The sequence below is a fragment of the Procambarus clarkii genome, chromosome 82 (assembly GCF_040958095.1).
Source record: "Procambarus clarkii isolate CNS0578487 chromosome 82, FALCON_Pclarkii_2.0, whole genome shotgun sequence".
NCBI lineage: Eukaryota > Metazoa > Arthropoda > Malacostraca > Decapoda > Cambaridae > Procambarus > Procambarus clarkii.
Window position 1 is genome coordinate 9,705,255 of NC_091231.1, and position 13,455 is coordinate 9,718,709.

Genomic DNA, 13,455 nt, shown 5'->3' on the forward strand with positions numbered 1-13,455 from the left:
GAAAATCCTTCTAATTATCAAAAGTCGCCACAGAGCCTAAGTAGCGGAAGGAAGATCCACTGCGATATGGTACGAACAAGCCACTGGGAACTACTCATTCAAGCTTGGCAAAAAGGTATCCAGAGACATTGCAGTAGCCATACACAGACTCAGACTTGGTTACAAGTGCTGCTGGGAGGTAATGAACCCAATAATTAGTGTCATATCTGTGGAACAGAAGCAGAGGCGCCACTATTGCACTACTTACTGGAATGTGAAGCTACTGAAGCCCTGCGCATCAAACAACATGCAACCAACGACAGCAACTGCATTAAATGCAAAATCCACAGCGACTACAATGGTTAAAAAAGCAGTTGAAGAATGGGACACACTAGTGATCACTGTACATCTATATCCGCCGCCAAGATAATGTTATTAAAACAAAAGACTAAAAACTAGTGCGAAAAGAAGGAAACTCCACCTTCATTTAAAACATTGAACAAGATATCACAATAACAATTTTATCGGGAATAACCCAACTCAATCAGGGGCTCACTATAGCCCGTGCTACATGGTCATTTTAGTGAACAAATCCACAAGGGCCGTGACGAGGATTCGAACCTGCGTCTGGGAGCATCCCCTACACTGCCTTAATCGACTGAGTTATCCAGCCAACTCGTCACGGCCCTTGTGGATTTGTTCATTTGATGCATCACGTTAGTGTGATCTCTGTGTGTGGTCATTTTAGTTCCGAATCTACAACAACAACATGCGACACATGGGTGTTGTATGTTGTGATGTGATGGAGGCCTGATAACAACCCTGCAGAGGTTGTTAAGGTCTCTAGGCCCAATATCACCCAACAATTTTTGAATAAGGGGGAACTAGCGCTTCTGTTATGAGTGTGTGCACGTCTGGCAGTCTATCGCACCCATGTGCTACGAACGTGAACTAAATAAAACGCTGTGTTTCCTATTTTATTCATAAAAGTTCTGTAAATTTTATTACACACACACAAAAAAAGTGAAAATTGAAGAAAAAATACATATATGTATATGAAATTGCATTCCTCTGTTCCTAAATGAAAATATTGTATAAAGAATAATGAATTTTGCAGCTTATGTTCAGAAATTTTATCAACAGTTAGTTGAGGCAACAAATATACATTTTTAGTCGAGTTTCTTTACAATTTGATTATTAAATTTAATACACGGAGGCGTAGCTGGCATCTCGGTGTATATATGTATGGGAGTTTAATTGAGTACTTGGCCTTGTTCAGGACACGTATACTTACTGGGTGAACAGTAACCTATTCCGTTTGTTGTTGGACTTAAGGCCAATCAACCGCTGGGAGGTTATTAAGGCCGACTCAATACTTACTGACCAACCGTGTACAATAGTCCTGAACTCACTCCATATATATTTACCAAAGAGCGGGCTACACACATTGTTGTATATATATATATACTTGTGTGTATATACCCGTTGATACCCCCCCCCCCCCGCCTCCCTGCGGTGGATAAGTCTTAAGTTCAACACTAAACTCAAGAAAGTTATTTTAGGAATAATGAAAGTAAGTCAATTATCAACCATGTTCTCCACTGCTCAGAATAATTGATCTTCTGGAAGCAAATTAGATGATTGAGACATAGACGTGTCAACTAATGGCAATCTATTATACAAATTATTATAATACATATTGATGTTTTTTTCACCGTTGTAGTTAGTGTTCGAACTGGACAGGGCGATATAGTAATTGTTTAAAATAGATTAGGGTGCCGTTACCTATGACAGGTGACTGTCGTTATCTGTGGCAGGTGGCTGTCATTACCTGTGGCAGGTGGCTGTCATTACCTGTGGCAGGTGGCTGTCATTACCTGTGGCAGGTGGCTGTCATTACCTGTGGTAGGTGGCTATCGTTATCTGTGGTAGGTGGCTGTCGTTATCTGTGGCAGGTGGCTGTCGTTATCTGTGGCAGGTGGCTACCGTTACCTGTGGCAGGTGGCTATCGTTATCTGTGGCAGGTGGCTGTCGTTATCTGTGGCAGGTGGCTACCGTTACCTGTGGCAGGTGGCTGTCGTTACCTGTGGCAGGTGGCTGTCGTTATCTGTGGCAGGTGGCTGTCGTTATCTGTGGCAGGTGGCTGTCGTTATCTGTGACAGGTGACTGTCGTTACCTGTGACAGGTAGCTACCGTTACCTGGAGCAGATGGCTACCGTTACCTGTGACAGGTGGCTGTCGTTACCTGTGGCAGATGGCTACCGTTACCTGTGGCAGATGGCTACCGTTACCTGTGGCAGATGGCTACAAGAGACGAATCTCCCACCCCTGAGCAAGGTCATCTCTCACTACCTTATTAAACATCCAGTCATATTCAAAATAAACAAAATATTTGCTTATTTTTGTTCATAAAAAAATTGCATAAATTTGGAAAAGTATGTAAACCATGGGTCGGGGGCGGGGGGGGGGGGGGGGGGGTTTCTGTGAACATTTTGGTGTTCATTTAGATCAACAGTTCTGTTACTGACAGCAATGATTTAAGTAAAACAAAGAACAGCGGTTCATGCATAGTAGTAGATGTTCTCATCATCATAACATCACAGTAGATAATATTATCAACGTCATAACATCCTAGTGGATGATGTTATCTACACCATAACGTCACAGTGGATGATGTTATCGACATCATGCTATCACAACATAACATCATAACGTAACCTGTTATAAACAGTTTACACGTGACTATCATATAATGAGGTCGAGTAGGTCTCTTGTGTGTGGGAATTTACACTGAGTGAACTGTATTCCTTGACATGTGTTCTCCCCAGTGTGACGTCTCCCCAGTGTGACGTCTCCCTAGTGTGACGTCATTTTGTCTGCCCCTCTCTCTCTCTCATGCTCTCAATACCTCAGCATCCTCCTCCTCCTTACCATAATTACCTAGTTAAGAAACAATAGGTCATTTAGGAAACATTAGGTCATTTAGGAAACATTAGGTCATTTAGGAAACATTAGGTCATTTAGGACACATTAGGTCATTTAGGAAATAATAGGTCATTTAGGACACATTAGGTCATTTAGGAAATAATAGGTCATTTAGGAAACATTAGGTCATTTAGGACACATTAGGTCATTTAGGAAATAATAGGTCATTTAGGACACATTAGGTCATTTAGGAAACAATAGGTCATTTAGGAAACATTAGGTCATTTAGGAAACATTAGGTCATTTAGGAAACATTAGGTCATTTAGGACACATTAGGTCATTTAGGAAACATTAGGTCATTTAGGAAACATTAGGTCATTTAGGACACATTAGGTCATTTAGGAAATAATAGGTCATTTAGGACACATTAGGTCATTTAGGAAATAATAGGTCATTTAGGAAACATTAGGTCATTTAGGACACATTAGATCATTTAGGAAATAATAGGTCATTTAGGACACATTAGGTAATTTAGGAAATAATAGGTCATTTAGGACACATTAGGTCATTTAGCAAACAATAGATCATTTAGGAAACAATAGGTCATTAAGGAAACAATAGGTCATTTAGGAAACAATAGGTCATTTAGCAAACAATAGGTCATTTAGGAAACAATAGGTCATTTAGGAAACAATAGGTCATTTAGCAAACAATAGGTCATTTAGGAAACAATAGGTCATTTAGGAAATAATAGGTCATTTAGGACACATTAGGTAATTTAGGAAATAATAGGTCATTTAGGACACATTAGGTCATTTAGCAAACAATAGATCATTTAGGAAACAATAGGTCATTAAGGAAACAATAGGTCATTTAGGAAACAATAGGTCATTTAGGAAACAATAGGTCATTTAGCAAACAATAGATCATTTAGCAAACAATAGGTCATTTAGGAAACAATAGGTCATTTAGCAAACAATAGGTCATTTAGGAAACAATAGGTCATTTAGGAAACAATAGGTCATTTAGGAAACAATAGGTCATTTAGGAAACATTAGGTCATTTAGGAAATAATAGGTCATTTAGGAAACATTAGGTCATTTACGAAACAATAGGTCATTTAGGAAACATTAGGTCATTTACGAAACAATAGGTCATTTAGGAAACAATATTTCTTTTACTTATTGTTTATTAAGTGTAGCTTTTTACTCAACATATTTTACCCACTGGTAGACTAAGAGTGACGTGGTGCACTCCTATTGGCTGATACAAAGAGGGCTGTAAAACACTCTTCTCATTGGTGGAGCGTGCTGGGGCAGGTAATGACGTGGCGCACTCCTATTGGCTGATTCAGAGAGGGCTGAGAAACATTCCTCTCATTGGTGGAGCGTGCTGGGGCAGGTAATGACGTGGTGCACTCCTATTGACTGATTCAGAGAGGGCTGAGAAACATTCCTCTCATTGGTGGAGCGTGCTGGGGCAGGTAATGACGTGGTGCACTCCTATTGGCTGATACAAAGAGGGCTGTGAAACACTCCTCTCATTGGTGGAGCGTGGTGGGGCAGGGCGGTGGGATCTCCTCACCTGATGTCATTTCGTAAACGCTAAGGAGCGGATATTAGAGCGTCGTATCTCAGCGTCTCCTGGCCGTTACCCGCGCAGGTTACGGTCCTCGCCGGTAATGAGTCTGGTGGTTTGCATTTCCTTGGCTTTATCCGGCCATTACCTCGTTAGGAACCGTCCCTTGTGGCAAGTTGGGTCGTTTACCGGCGCGGCTCCGGGGCTACGGCAAGACGCGGTCCGGATCTTCATTATCCGGACCCCGTTAACTTACGACCCACAGCGGCGTGTCTGATTATAATGCATATCTTGAGCTCTCATCCGGTTACTTAATAATGTCTTGATGTATGATCAGTTAATGAACATCGTTAACCGGCTTGAGTGCGCAACCGAACCTTATGATACCTCTTCCATCCTAATGTATCCCCATGTATCACATTATGTATCTCTTCACTTAATGTTTCCATTATGTGTGACCATCAAAAGACTAAGAACTTATCCGTGGTCCCGTTAGCAAGAATGTTACCGGCGTCTTATTGAATTGCTATGTGACGACTTGTGACAAAGGTTCACCACACAGAGGTACACACTAACGAGACACCAACAGCGTCACCTGCAAGGGTGACCAATATAAGACCTGTGTAACTAACGCGAGGGTTGTGGGGCTCGAGGCACTCGACCGGACCTTCATTACTCTCCTTCAATGTTTACAAACACATGCAAGTGTTAACGGATTGTACGATTCCGTTAAAAATACGACGTATTAGTTGACAGGACGGGAATACACTCCACAGTGCTGGGAAAAGCTTACAGGCATGCCAGGAGGCTGGTCCAAGAGCTGAGTACCATAAAGTCAAGGTAATTAAAGCAAATAAACTTCAAGTTACTGGATGCAAGAATAAAACATGATCACGACATACATAGTTGCGTAGGCAAGGAGATAAATATCTCACGTCAGCGGGGCACAAAGGAAAAGACAAAAGTGAAATTGGTCATCAAAATTAACCCCAGGGACATTAAGACTAAAGTTATAGTGATGAACCAAGGAGTAGTGATGGTTATGTACACACAGTGACGGGTGCACGGGTGTACACAGTGACGGGTGCACGGGTGTACACAGTGACGGGTGCACGGGTGTACACAGTGACGGGTGCACGGGTGTACACAGTGACGGGTGCACGGGTGTACACAGTGACGGGTGTACACAGTGACGGGTGCACGGGTGTACACAGTGACGGGTGCACGGGTGTACACAGTGACGGGTGCACGGGTGTACACAGTGACAGGTGCACGGGTGTACACAGTGACAGGTGCACGGGTGTACACAGTGACGGGTGCACGGGTGTACACAGTGACGGGTGCACGGGTGTACACAGTGACAGGTGCACGGGTGTACACAGTGACAGGTGCACGGGTGTACACAGTGACGGGTGTACACAGTGACAGGTGCACGGGTGTACACAGTGACGGGTGCACGGGTGTACACAGTGACGGGTGCACGGGTGTACACAGTGACAGGTGCACGGGTGTACACAGTGACGGGTGTACACAGTGACGGGTGCACGGGTGTACACAGTGACGGGTGCACGGGTGTACACAGTGACAGGTGCACGGGTGTACACAGTGACAGGTGCACGGGTGTACACAGTGACGGGTGTACACAGTGACGGGTGCACGGGTGTACACAGTGACGGGTGCACGGGTGTACACAGTGACAGGTGCACGGGTGTACACAGTGACGGGTGCACGGGTGTACACAGTGACAGGTGCACGGGTGTACACAGTGACAGGTGCACGGGTGTACACAGTGACGGGTGCACGGGTGTACACAGTGACAGGTGCACGGGTGTACACAGTGACAGGTGCACGGGTGTACACAGTGACAGGTGCACGGGTGTACACAGTGACGGGTGCACGGGTGTACACAGTGACGGGTGCACGGGTGTACACAGTGACGGGTGCACGGGTGTACACAGTGACGGGTGTACACAGTGACGGGTGTACACAGTGACGGGTGCACGGGTGTACACAGTGACGGGTGCACGGGTGTACACAGTGACAGGTGCACGGGTGTACACAGTGACAGGTGCACGGGTGTACACAGTGACGGGTGCACGGGTGTACACAGTGACAGGTGCACGGGTGTACACAGTGACGGGTGCACGGGTGTACACAGTGACGGGTGCACGGGTGTACACAGTGACGGGTGCACGGGTGTACACAGTGACGGGTGCACGGGTGTACACAGTGACGGGTGCACGGGTGTACACAGTGACAGGTGCACGGGTGTACACAGTGACGGGTGCACGGGTGTACACAGTGACGGGTGTACACAGTGACGGGTGCACGGGTGTACACAGTGACAGGTGCACGGGTGTACACAGTGACAGGTGCACGGGTGTACACAGTGACAGGTGCACGGGTGTACACAGTGACGGGTGTACACAGTGACAGGTGCACGGGTGTACACAGTGACAGGTGCACGGGTGTACACAGTGACGGGTGTACACAGTGACAGGTGCACGGGTGTACACAGTGACGGGTGTACACAGTGACAGGTGCACGGGTGTACACAGTGACGGGTGCACGGGTGTACACAGTGACGGGTGTACACAGTGACAGGTGCACGGGTGTACACAGTGACGGGTGTACACAGTGACAGGTGCACGGGTGTACACAGTGACGGGTGTACACAGTGACAGGTGCACGGGTGTACACAGTGACGGGTGCACGGGTGTACACAGTGACGGGTGTACACAGTGACAGGTGCACGGGTGTACGTACAACACCAGTGAAGGAGGAAGCTAGGTACGGACGGTGGGGAGGTGTGGGGGGGGGGGAGAGGGAAGGATTAAGGGCCACTCGAGCACGCTAGTTGCACTCAATGAGACTCGGTCAGTAATCCACGCGAGCGCTAATTTCACTCTTTCCTTTTTTCTTGTTATATCCGCGGACGTCCAATATCCCCGTGAGGCTTTGTGGGTCTTACCCGGCGTAGACTCCTGGCTCTCCCTCACTCCCTACCACCACCTCCCTCACCCTTCCCTCACAAACCCGAGGGTAACACCGGAGGCACCAGGACCCCGCCTCATGTATGAGAGTCATGTATTGAACCTAACTTCCCTCATGACTATTTTTTTTTTTATTATTATTTTTCTACCACAGACGTGGCCACACATTTTCAATGCTAACCAGCATATATACATTTTCTTCTGTCCTCCATGGACAGGGTTAGAGAAGTGTTAAACATACAGTTCAAGGGTTTATTGAACACTCAACCACAGAAGGTGATTCGGTGCTTTTAAAATGCTATGGCAGCCTTGCCAGGGGAGGGACATGTCACATTGACTTTAATATATAACAATGTCGTCATTTTTACATTGTAACGTTGCAGGAATAATGATGACAACATTGTCAGGAAGTGCCAAGACGAGGGAGTTCCTTGGGAAGACTCCATACAGTGCTCTTCTGGGGTTACAAGTAAATATGTATGGATATGTAGAAACAGTGAATAAATTTGGCACTACATTCACGTATGTCTTGCATGTGTATGATATGTTTATCATACGTTTAGTATATGTTTGTCACATGTTTATACTGTGTTTGTCACATGTTTACTGCATTTGTATCACATGTTTATCACGTGTTTATCACATTTTATTACATGCTCATAACATGTTTATGACATGTTTAGCACATGTATATTACGTACGTATCACACGTTTATCACATGTTTATTAATATATATATTACTCACATGTTTCCTTTGTACCTATCAGCAAGAGTACAAATCAGTACCTATCTGTACAAGAGTACCTATCAGCAAAGGTACAAATCACCTTTGTACCTTTCCACATGGGATCCTCATCACACACCACAATGCTCGCAGACGGATCACCGGGGTATTTTCCATTGTCACGCCACATCAATAATAACGCAGTGCAAAAGCAGTTTATGTCCCCTGGAGTAGTATGCGATGTTTCCTGATTACTTATATGCCTAATTACCTAACGTGGAGGCCCTACTCGGAGACCGGGCCGCGGGGACATTGACCCCCTCCCCCCTCCCTCACCCCCAAAGATTCACCGCAAGGTAACCGCCTCCAAAGAACAGAAAATGGCTGTTATTATATATATATAATAGATTATATATATATATATATATATATATATATATATATATATATATATATATATGTCGTACCTAGTAGCCAGAACTCACTTCTCAGCCTACTATTCAAGGCCCGATTTGCCTAATAAGCCAAGTTTTCCTGAATTAATATATTTACTATAATGTTTTTCTTATGAAATGATAAAGCTACCCTTTTCTCTATGTATGAGGTCAATTTTTTTTTATTGGAGTTAAAATTAACGTAGATATATGACCGAACCTAACCAACCCTACCTAACCTAACCTAACCTATATTTATAGGTAAGGTTAGGTTAGGTAGCCCAAAAAAGCTAGGTTAGGTTAGGTTAGGTAGGTTAGGTAGACGAAAAAACATTAATTCATGAAAACTTGGCTTATTAGGCAAATCGGGCCTTGAATAGTAGGCTGAGAAGTGCGTTCTGGCTATTAGGTACGACATATATATATATATATATATATATATATATATATATATATATATGACAGTGTCAGACCACGGAGGAAAATTGAAACAGGAATTTCCTTAATTCACTAAAAATATAACAGGAATATAACTTAGATACATTTTTAATAGATCAATTAAAGGGCGATTTGAGTAGGATCATTGGAATTGGAACTGGCACTTTGTTTTAAAACATGAATCTCGTACACACACACAGGAATTTGTTTTAAAACATGAATCTGGTACTTTGATTTAAAACATGAATCTGGTACTTTGTTTTAAAACATGAATCTGGTACTTTGATTTAAAACATGAATCTGGTACTTTGATTTAAAACATGAATCTGGTACTTTGTTTTAAAACATGAATCTGGTACTTTGATTTAAAACATGAATCTGGTACTTTGATTTAAAACATGAATCTGGTACTTTGATTTAAAACATGAATTACAAACATATTAATGGAAATTACTGTGGCGACGTGTGCATTAAATATAGTGTAAATCAGTGATATACACACGACACAATTATAATTATGAGACCTATATAAGACTCATTAATTATGATAAATTCATATTATATTTTTTATTTTATTTTCATATTATTATTTTTTTATATAAACTCGTATAATACGAATTTCTATAAATGTGCAAGGCATCTCAACTATATACATTCACAGATTGATGGATGGTGATCACTCAACCTTTGAACACTCAATTCCTGTAATAGCGATCTGAATTTGACAGGATTTAATATCCTTGTCAACTAGCATCTCCGTATCCGATAATTCCTTAATTAATAATGTCCAGTATCCGGCCGGTGGTATATTTCCGGCTGTCTCAACCGACTGGTTTCATACTTGTCTTTGTATAAAACAAGTCATTCTTAAGTTGTGTTACTCATTCTTAAGTCGCATTACTCATTCGTAAGTCGTATTGTCTTACAATCAAGTTGTCTTTTCTGAGGAAGTTTGACTCAGCTCTGAATACGACTATTAAGCACTTGGAGGAGAAATGAGGACAAGGATTTGGGATTCCTTGGCCTCATTTTCATCGTTGCAGCGTCGGGGATTGAACGCCGACCTGCAAGAAGCGAGACCGTCCTGCTCTACTGTCCAGTACTCGTTGCACACCTCATGAGATACATATATGTGTCTCTAGTGATGACAGGACATTGTGTCTCATCGTGGGTTGTAATGGGGGGCGTGGCCCGGGCCTATTTAGGTCTGAGGTCGGGCACGGCGTGTGTGTGTGTGTGTGTGTGTATGTGTGTGTGTGTGTGTGTGTGTGTGTGTGTGTGTGTGTGTGTGTGTGTGTGTGTGTGTGTGTGTGTGTGTGTGTGTGTGTGTGTGTGTGTGTGTGTGTCTGTGTGTGTGTGTGTGTGTGTGTGTATGTGTGTGTCTGTGTGTGTGTATGTGTGTGTGTGTGTGTCTGTGTGTGTGTGTGTGTGTGTGTGTGTGTGTGTATGTGTGTGTGTATGTGTGTGTGTGTGTGTGTGTGTGTGTGTGTGTGTGTGTGTGTGTGTGTGTGTGTGTGTGTGTGTGTGTGTGTGTGTGTGTCTGTGTATGTGTGTGTGTGTGTGTGTGTGTGTATGTGTGTGTGTGTGTGTGTGTGTGTGTGTGTGTGTGTGTGTGTGTGTGTGTGTGTGTGTGTGTGTGTGTGTGTGTGTGTCTGTGTGTGTGTGTGTGTGTGTCTGTGTATGTGTGTGTCTGTGTGTGTGTGTGTGTGTGTGTGTGTGTGTGTGTGTGTGTGTGTGTGTGTGTGTGTGTGTGTGTGTGTGTGTGTGTCTGTGTGTGTGTGTGTGTCTGTGTATGTGTGTGTCTGTGTGTGTGTGTGTGTGTGTGTGTGTGTGTGTGTGTGTGTGTGTGTGTGTGTGTGTGTGTGTGTGTGTGTGTGTCTGTGTGTCTGTGTGTGTGTGTGTCGAGCAGGGCCGAGTATTGCCCTGCTGGGGGTCGAACAGAGTATTCGAAGACAGGAATAACGTTGACGTAGTGAGGGAGCCGCACCGACCTGTATCTAAACCCACACTACCCGCACCCACACCCACACACCCCCACACACACACACCCCCACCCACCCACACCCACACACCCTCAGAGAGTGCCAAGTAAAGCACCCACACCAAAACACGGAGCGTCAACGCTGACAAAAAACTCTCCCGAAGACGAGCATCACAATATTTAGACGAGTCACTAGACCAAGAAATACATCCGCCCAAAACGCCTCAAACCCCCAATATTGTCAACATAAATTGACCCCCCAAAAAAATTATACGTTTACGAAGGTGGGAGGAGCAGAAGACAGGCCAAAAACAGAATTTTGAATAATGCGAAAATAGATGAAGGTGGGAGGAAGGGGAGATAGAGTGAGGGGAGACAGTGAGAGAGAAGCCGTTAAGGGGAGAAAGGTATTGCCGGGAAACAAACTGTGACAGAGATGAAAGAGGGGAGGAGAAAATAAAGGGGCCGAGGAGGCGCAAGAGAAGAGGCAAATTAATGCAGGGTTGGGAAGAAAAATTAGAGAAGGGTGAAAGCGTGTGAGGGGAAAGGTCGGTGATGATTGAGGGGAGAGGAGAGGGAAGGCTGACGAATGAGAGGAATATGGAGGGTTTATGGACCAAAAAAACTCAGAATACATGAAAACTGCAAGAGGGGAAGAGAAGGTATGCCAATATACGAGAGAGAGAGAGAGAGAGAGAGAGAGAGAGAGAGAGAGAGTCAAACAAGAGAGAGAGAGAGAGAGAGAGAGAGAGAGAGAGAGAGAGAGAGAGAGAGAGAGAGAGAGAGAGAGAGAGAGAGAGAGAGAGAGAGAGAGAGAGAGAGAGAGAGAGAGAGAGAGAGAGAGAGAGTCAAACAAGAGAGCCAAGTGTCCATCAACACTGAGAGAGTTCCGCCTTCCCACATAGTTTTCACCACTACAGTCTCTTCCAAACACACACACACACACACACACACACACACACACACACACACACACACACACACACACACACACACACACACACAAATGAGAGGCGGGACCAAAGAGCCAAAGCTCAACCCCCGCAAGCACAAATAGGTGAGTACAAATAGGTGAGTACACACACACGACTCTGCCACTTTCTTCCTGACCAAACTTAGGTGTATACAATGTATGGAGTGAGTGAGTGCAGGAAAAGAGTGAGAGCTGCAGGTACTCAAGACGGGTGAGTGTCAGGGACAGGAAGACTCTCCAACATGTCCCTGAGTGCAGGGATCAGGGGGCAACCTGTCCTCAGTTGATCATTACCAGGGACTGTTATCCAAAACATGGAAGTATATATGTGTGTGTGTGTGTTGTGTGTGTGTGTGTGTGTGTGTGTGTGTGTGTGTGTGTGTGTGTGTGTGTGTGTGTGTGTGTTGTGTGTGTGTGTGTGTGTGTGTGTGTGTGTGTGTGTGTGTGTGTGTGTGTGTGTGTGTGTGTGTGTGTGTGTGTGTGTGTGTGTGTGTGTGGAATATGTCAAGCAGCATATACAAATAGTATACACCGAGAGGTCTACCCCCCTCCCCTATCTGTGTATATTTACTGCGAGTAGACTTTAATCCTGGACTATGGTCAAAATGAAAGTATACTTGGTGGTTGGTCTGTGGAGGCTCTGTATATCTAGTTGGTCTGTATACCTGGTGGTCGCTCTGGTGGTGGCCTTGATAATAATCCCCCCCTGGTTGGTAGGCGTAAAGCCAACATCATATGATGTTAGGCTTAAGACCTGTCTAAAAAAGCATTATCAATCAGACATCATACGTTTTCCTTGGCCTTCATCTTGGCCGTCTTACGGTTCCCTGTGGAGGCGTCAGTTTTGGTCTTGGTAGTGAGGACGGGCACAGTCAAGGCGGAGGAAAGACCCAATTTATGTTTATCAACAAATTAGTATCCGCATGAAAGCTATACTGTTTCTCAAAGTACTGTATACAACAAACATTGTATACAGCACCTTCAGAAAGGATGTAACTTACATCCCAAAATATGGCTTTTAATACAATTTATATATATATATATATATATATATATATATATATATATATATATATATATATATATATATATATATATATATATATATATATATATATATATGTCGTACCTAGTAGCCAGAACGCACTTTTCAGCCTACTATGCAAGGCCCGATTTGCCTAATAAGCCAAGTTTTCCTGAATTAATATATTTTCTCTAATTTTTTTCTTATGAAATGATAAAGCGTCCCATTTAATTATGTATGAGGTCAATTTTTTTTTATTGGAGTTAAAATTAACGTAGATATATGACCAAACCTAACCAACCCTACCTAACCTAACCTAACCTATCTTTATAGGTTAGGTTAGGTTAGGTGGCCGAAAAAGCTAGGTTAGGTTAGGTTAGGTAGGTTAGGTAGTCGAAAAACAA

General features: G+C 43.9%; 2 protein-coding genes across 3 annotated transcripts in view; both read left to right on the plus strand.

Annotated features, from left to right (window-relative positions):
- Positions 1–40, plus strand: part of LOC138358127 (uncharacterized) — a 507-nt gene extending 467 nt beyond the window's left edge. The window contains exon 1 of the mRNA XM_069315630.1: positions 1–40. This exon is cut by the window's left edge and continues 467 nt beyond it. Coding sequence (XP_069171731.1) covers positions 1–40 — 40 coding nt within the window.
- The window catches only part of LOC123764319 (solute carrier family 35 member F3), a 225,177-nt gene that overhangs the window by 27,577 nt on the left and 184,145 nt on the right, over positions 1–13,455 (plus strand). The gene's annotated exons all lie outside the window — the stretch shown is intronic.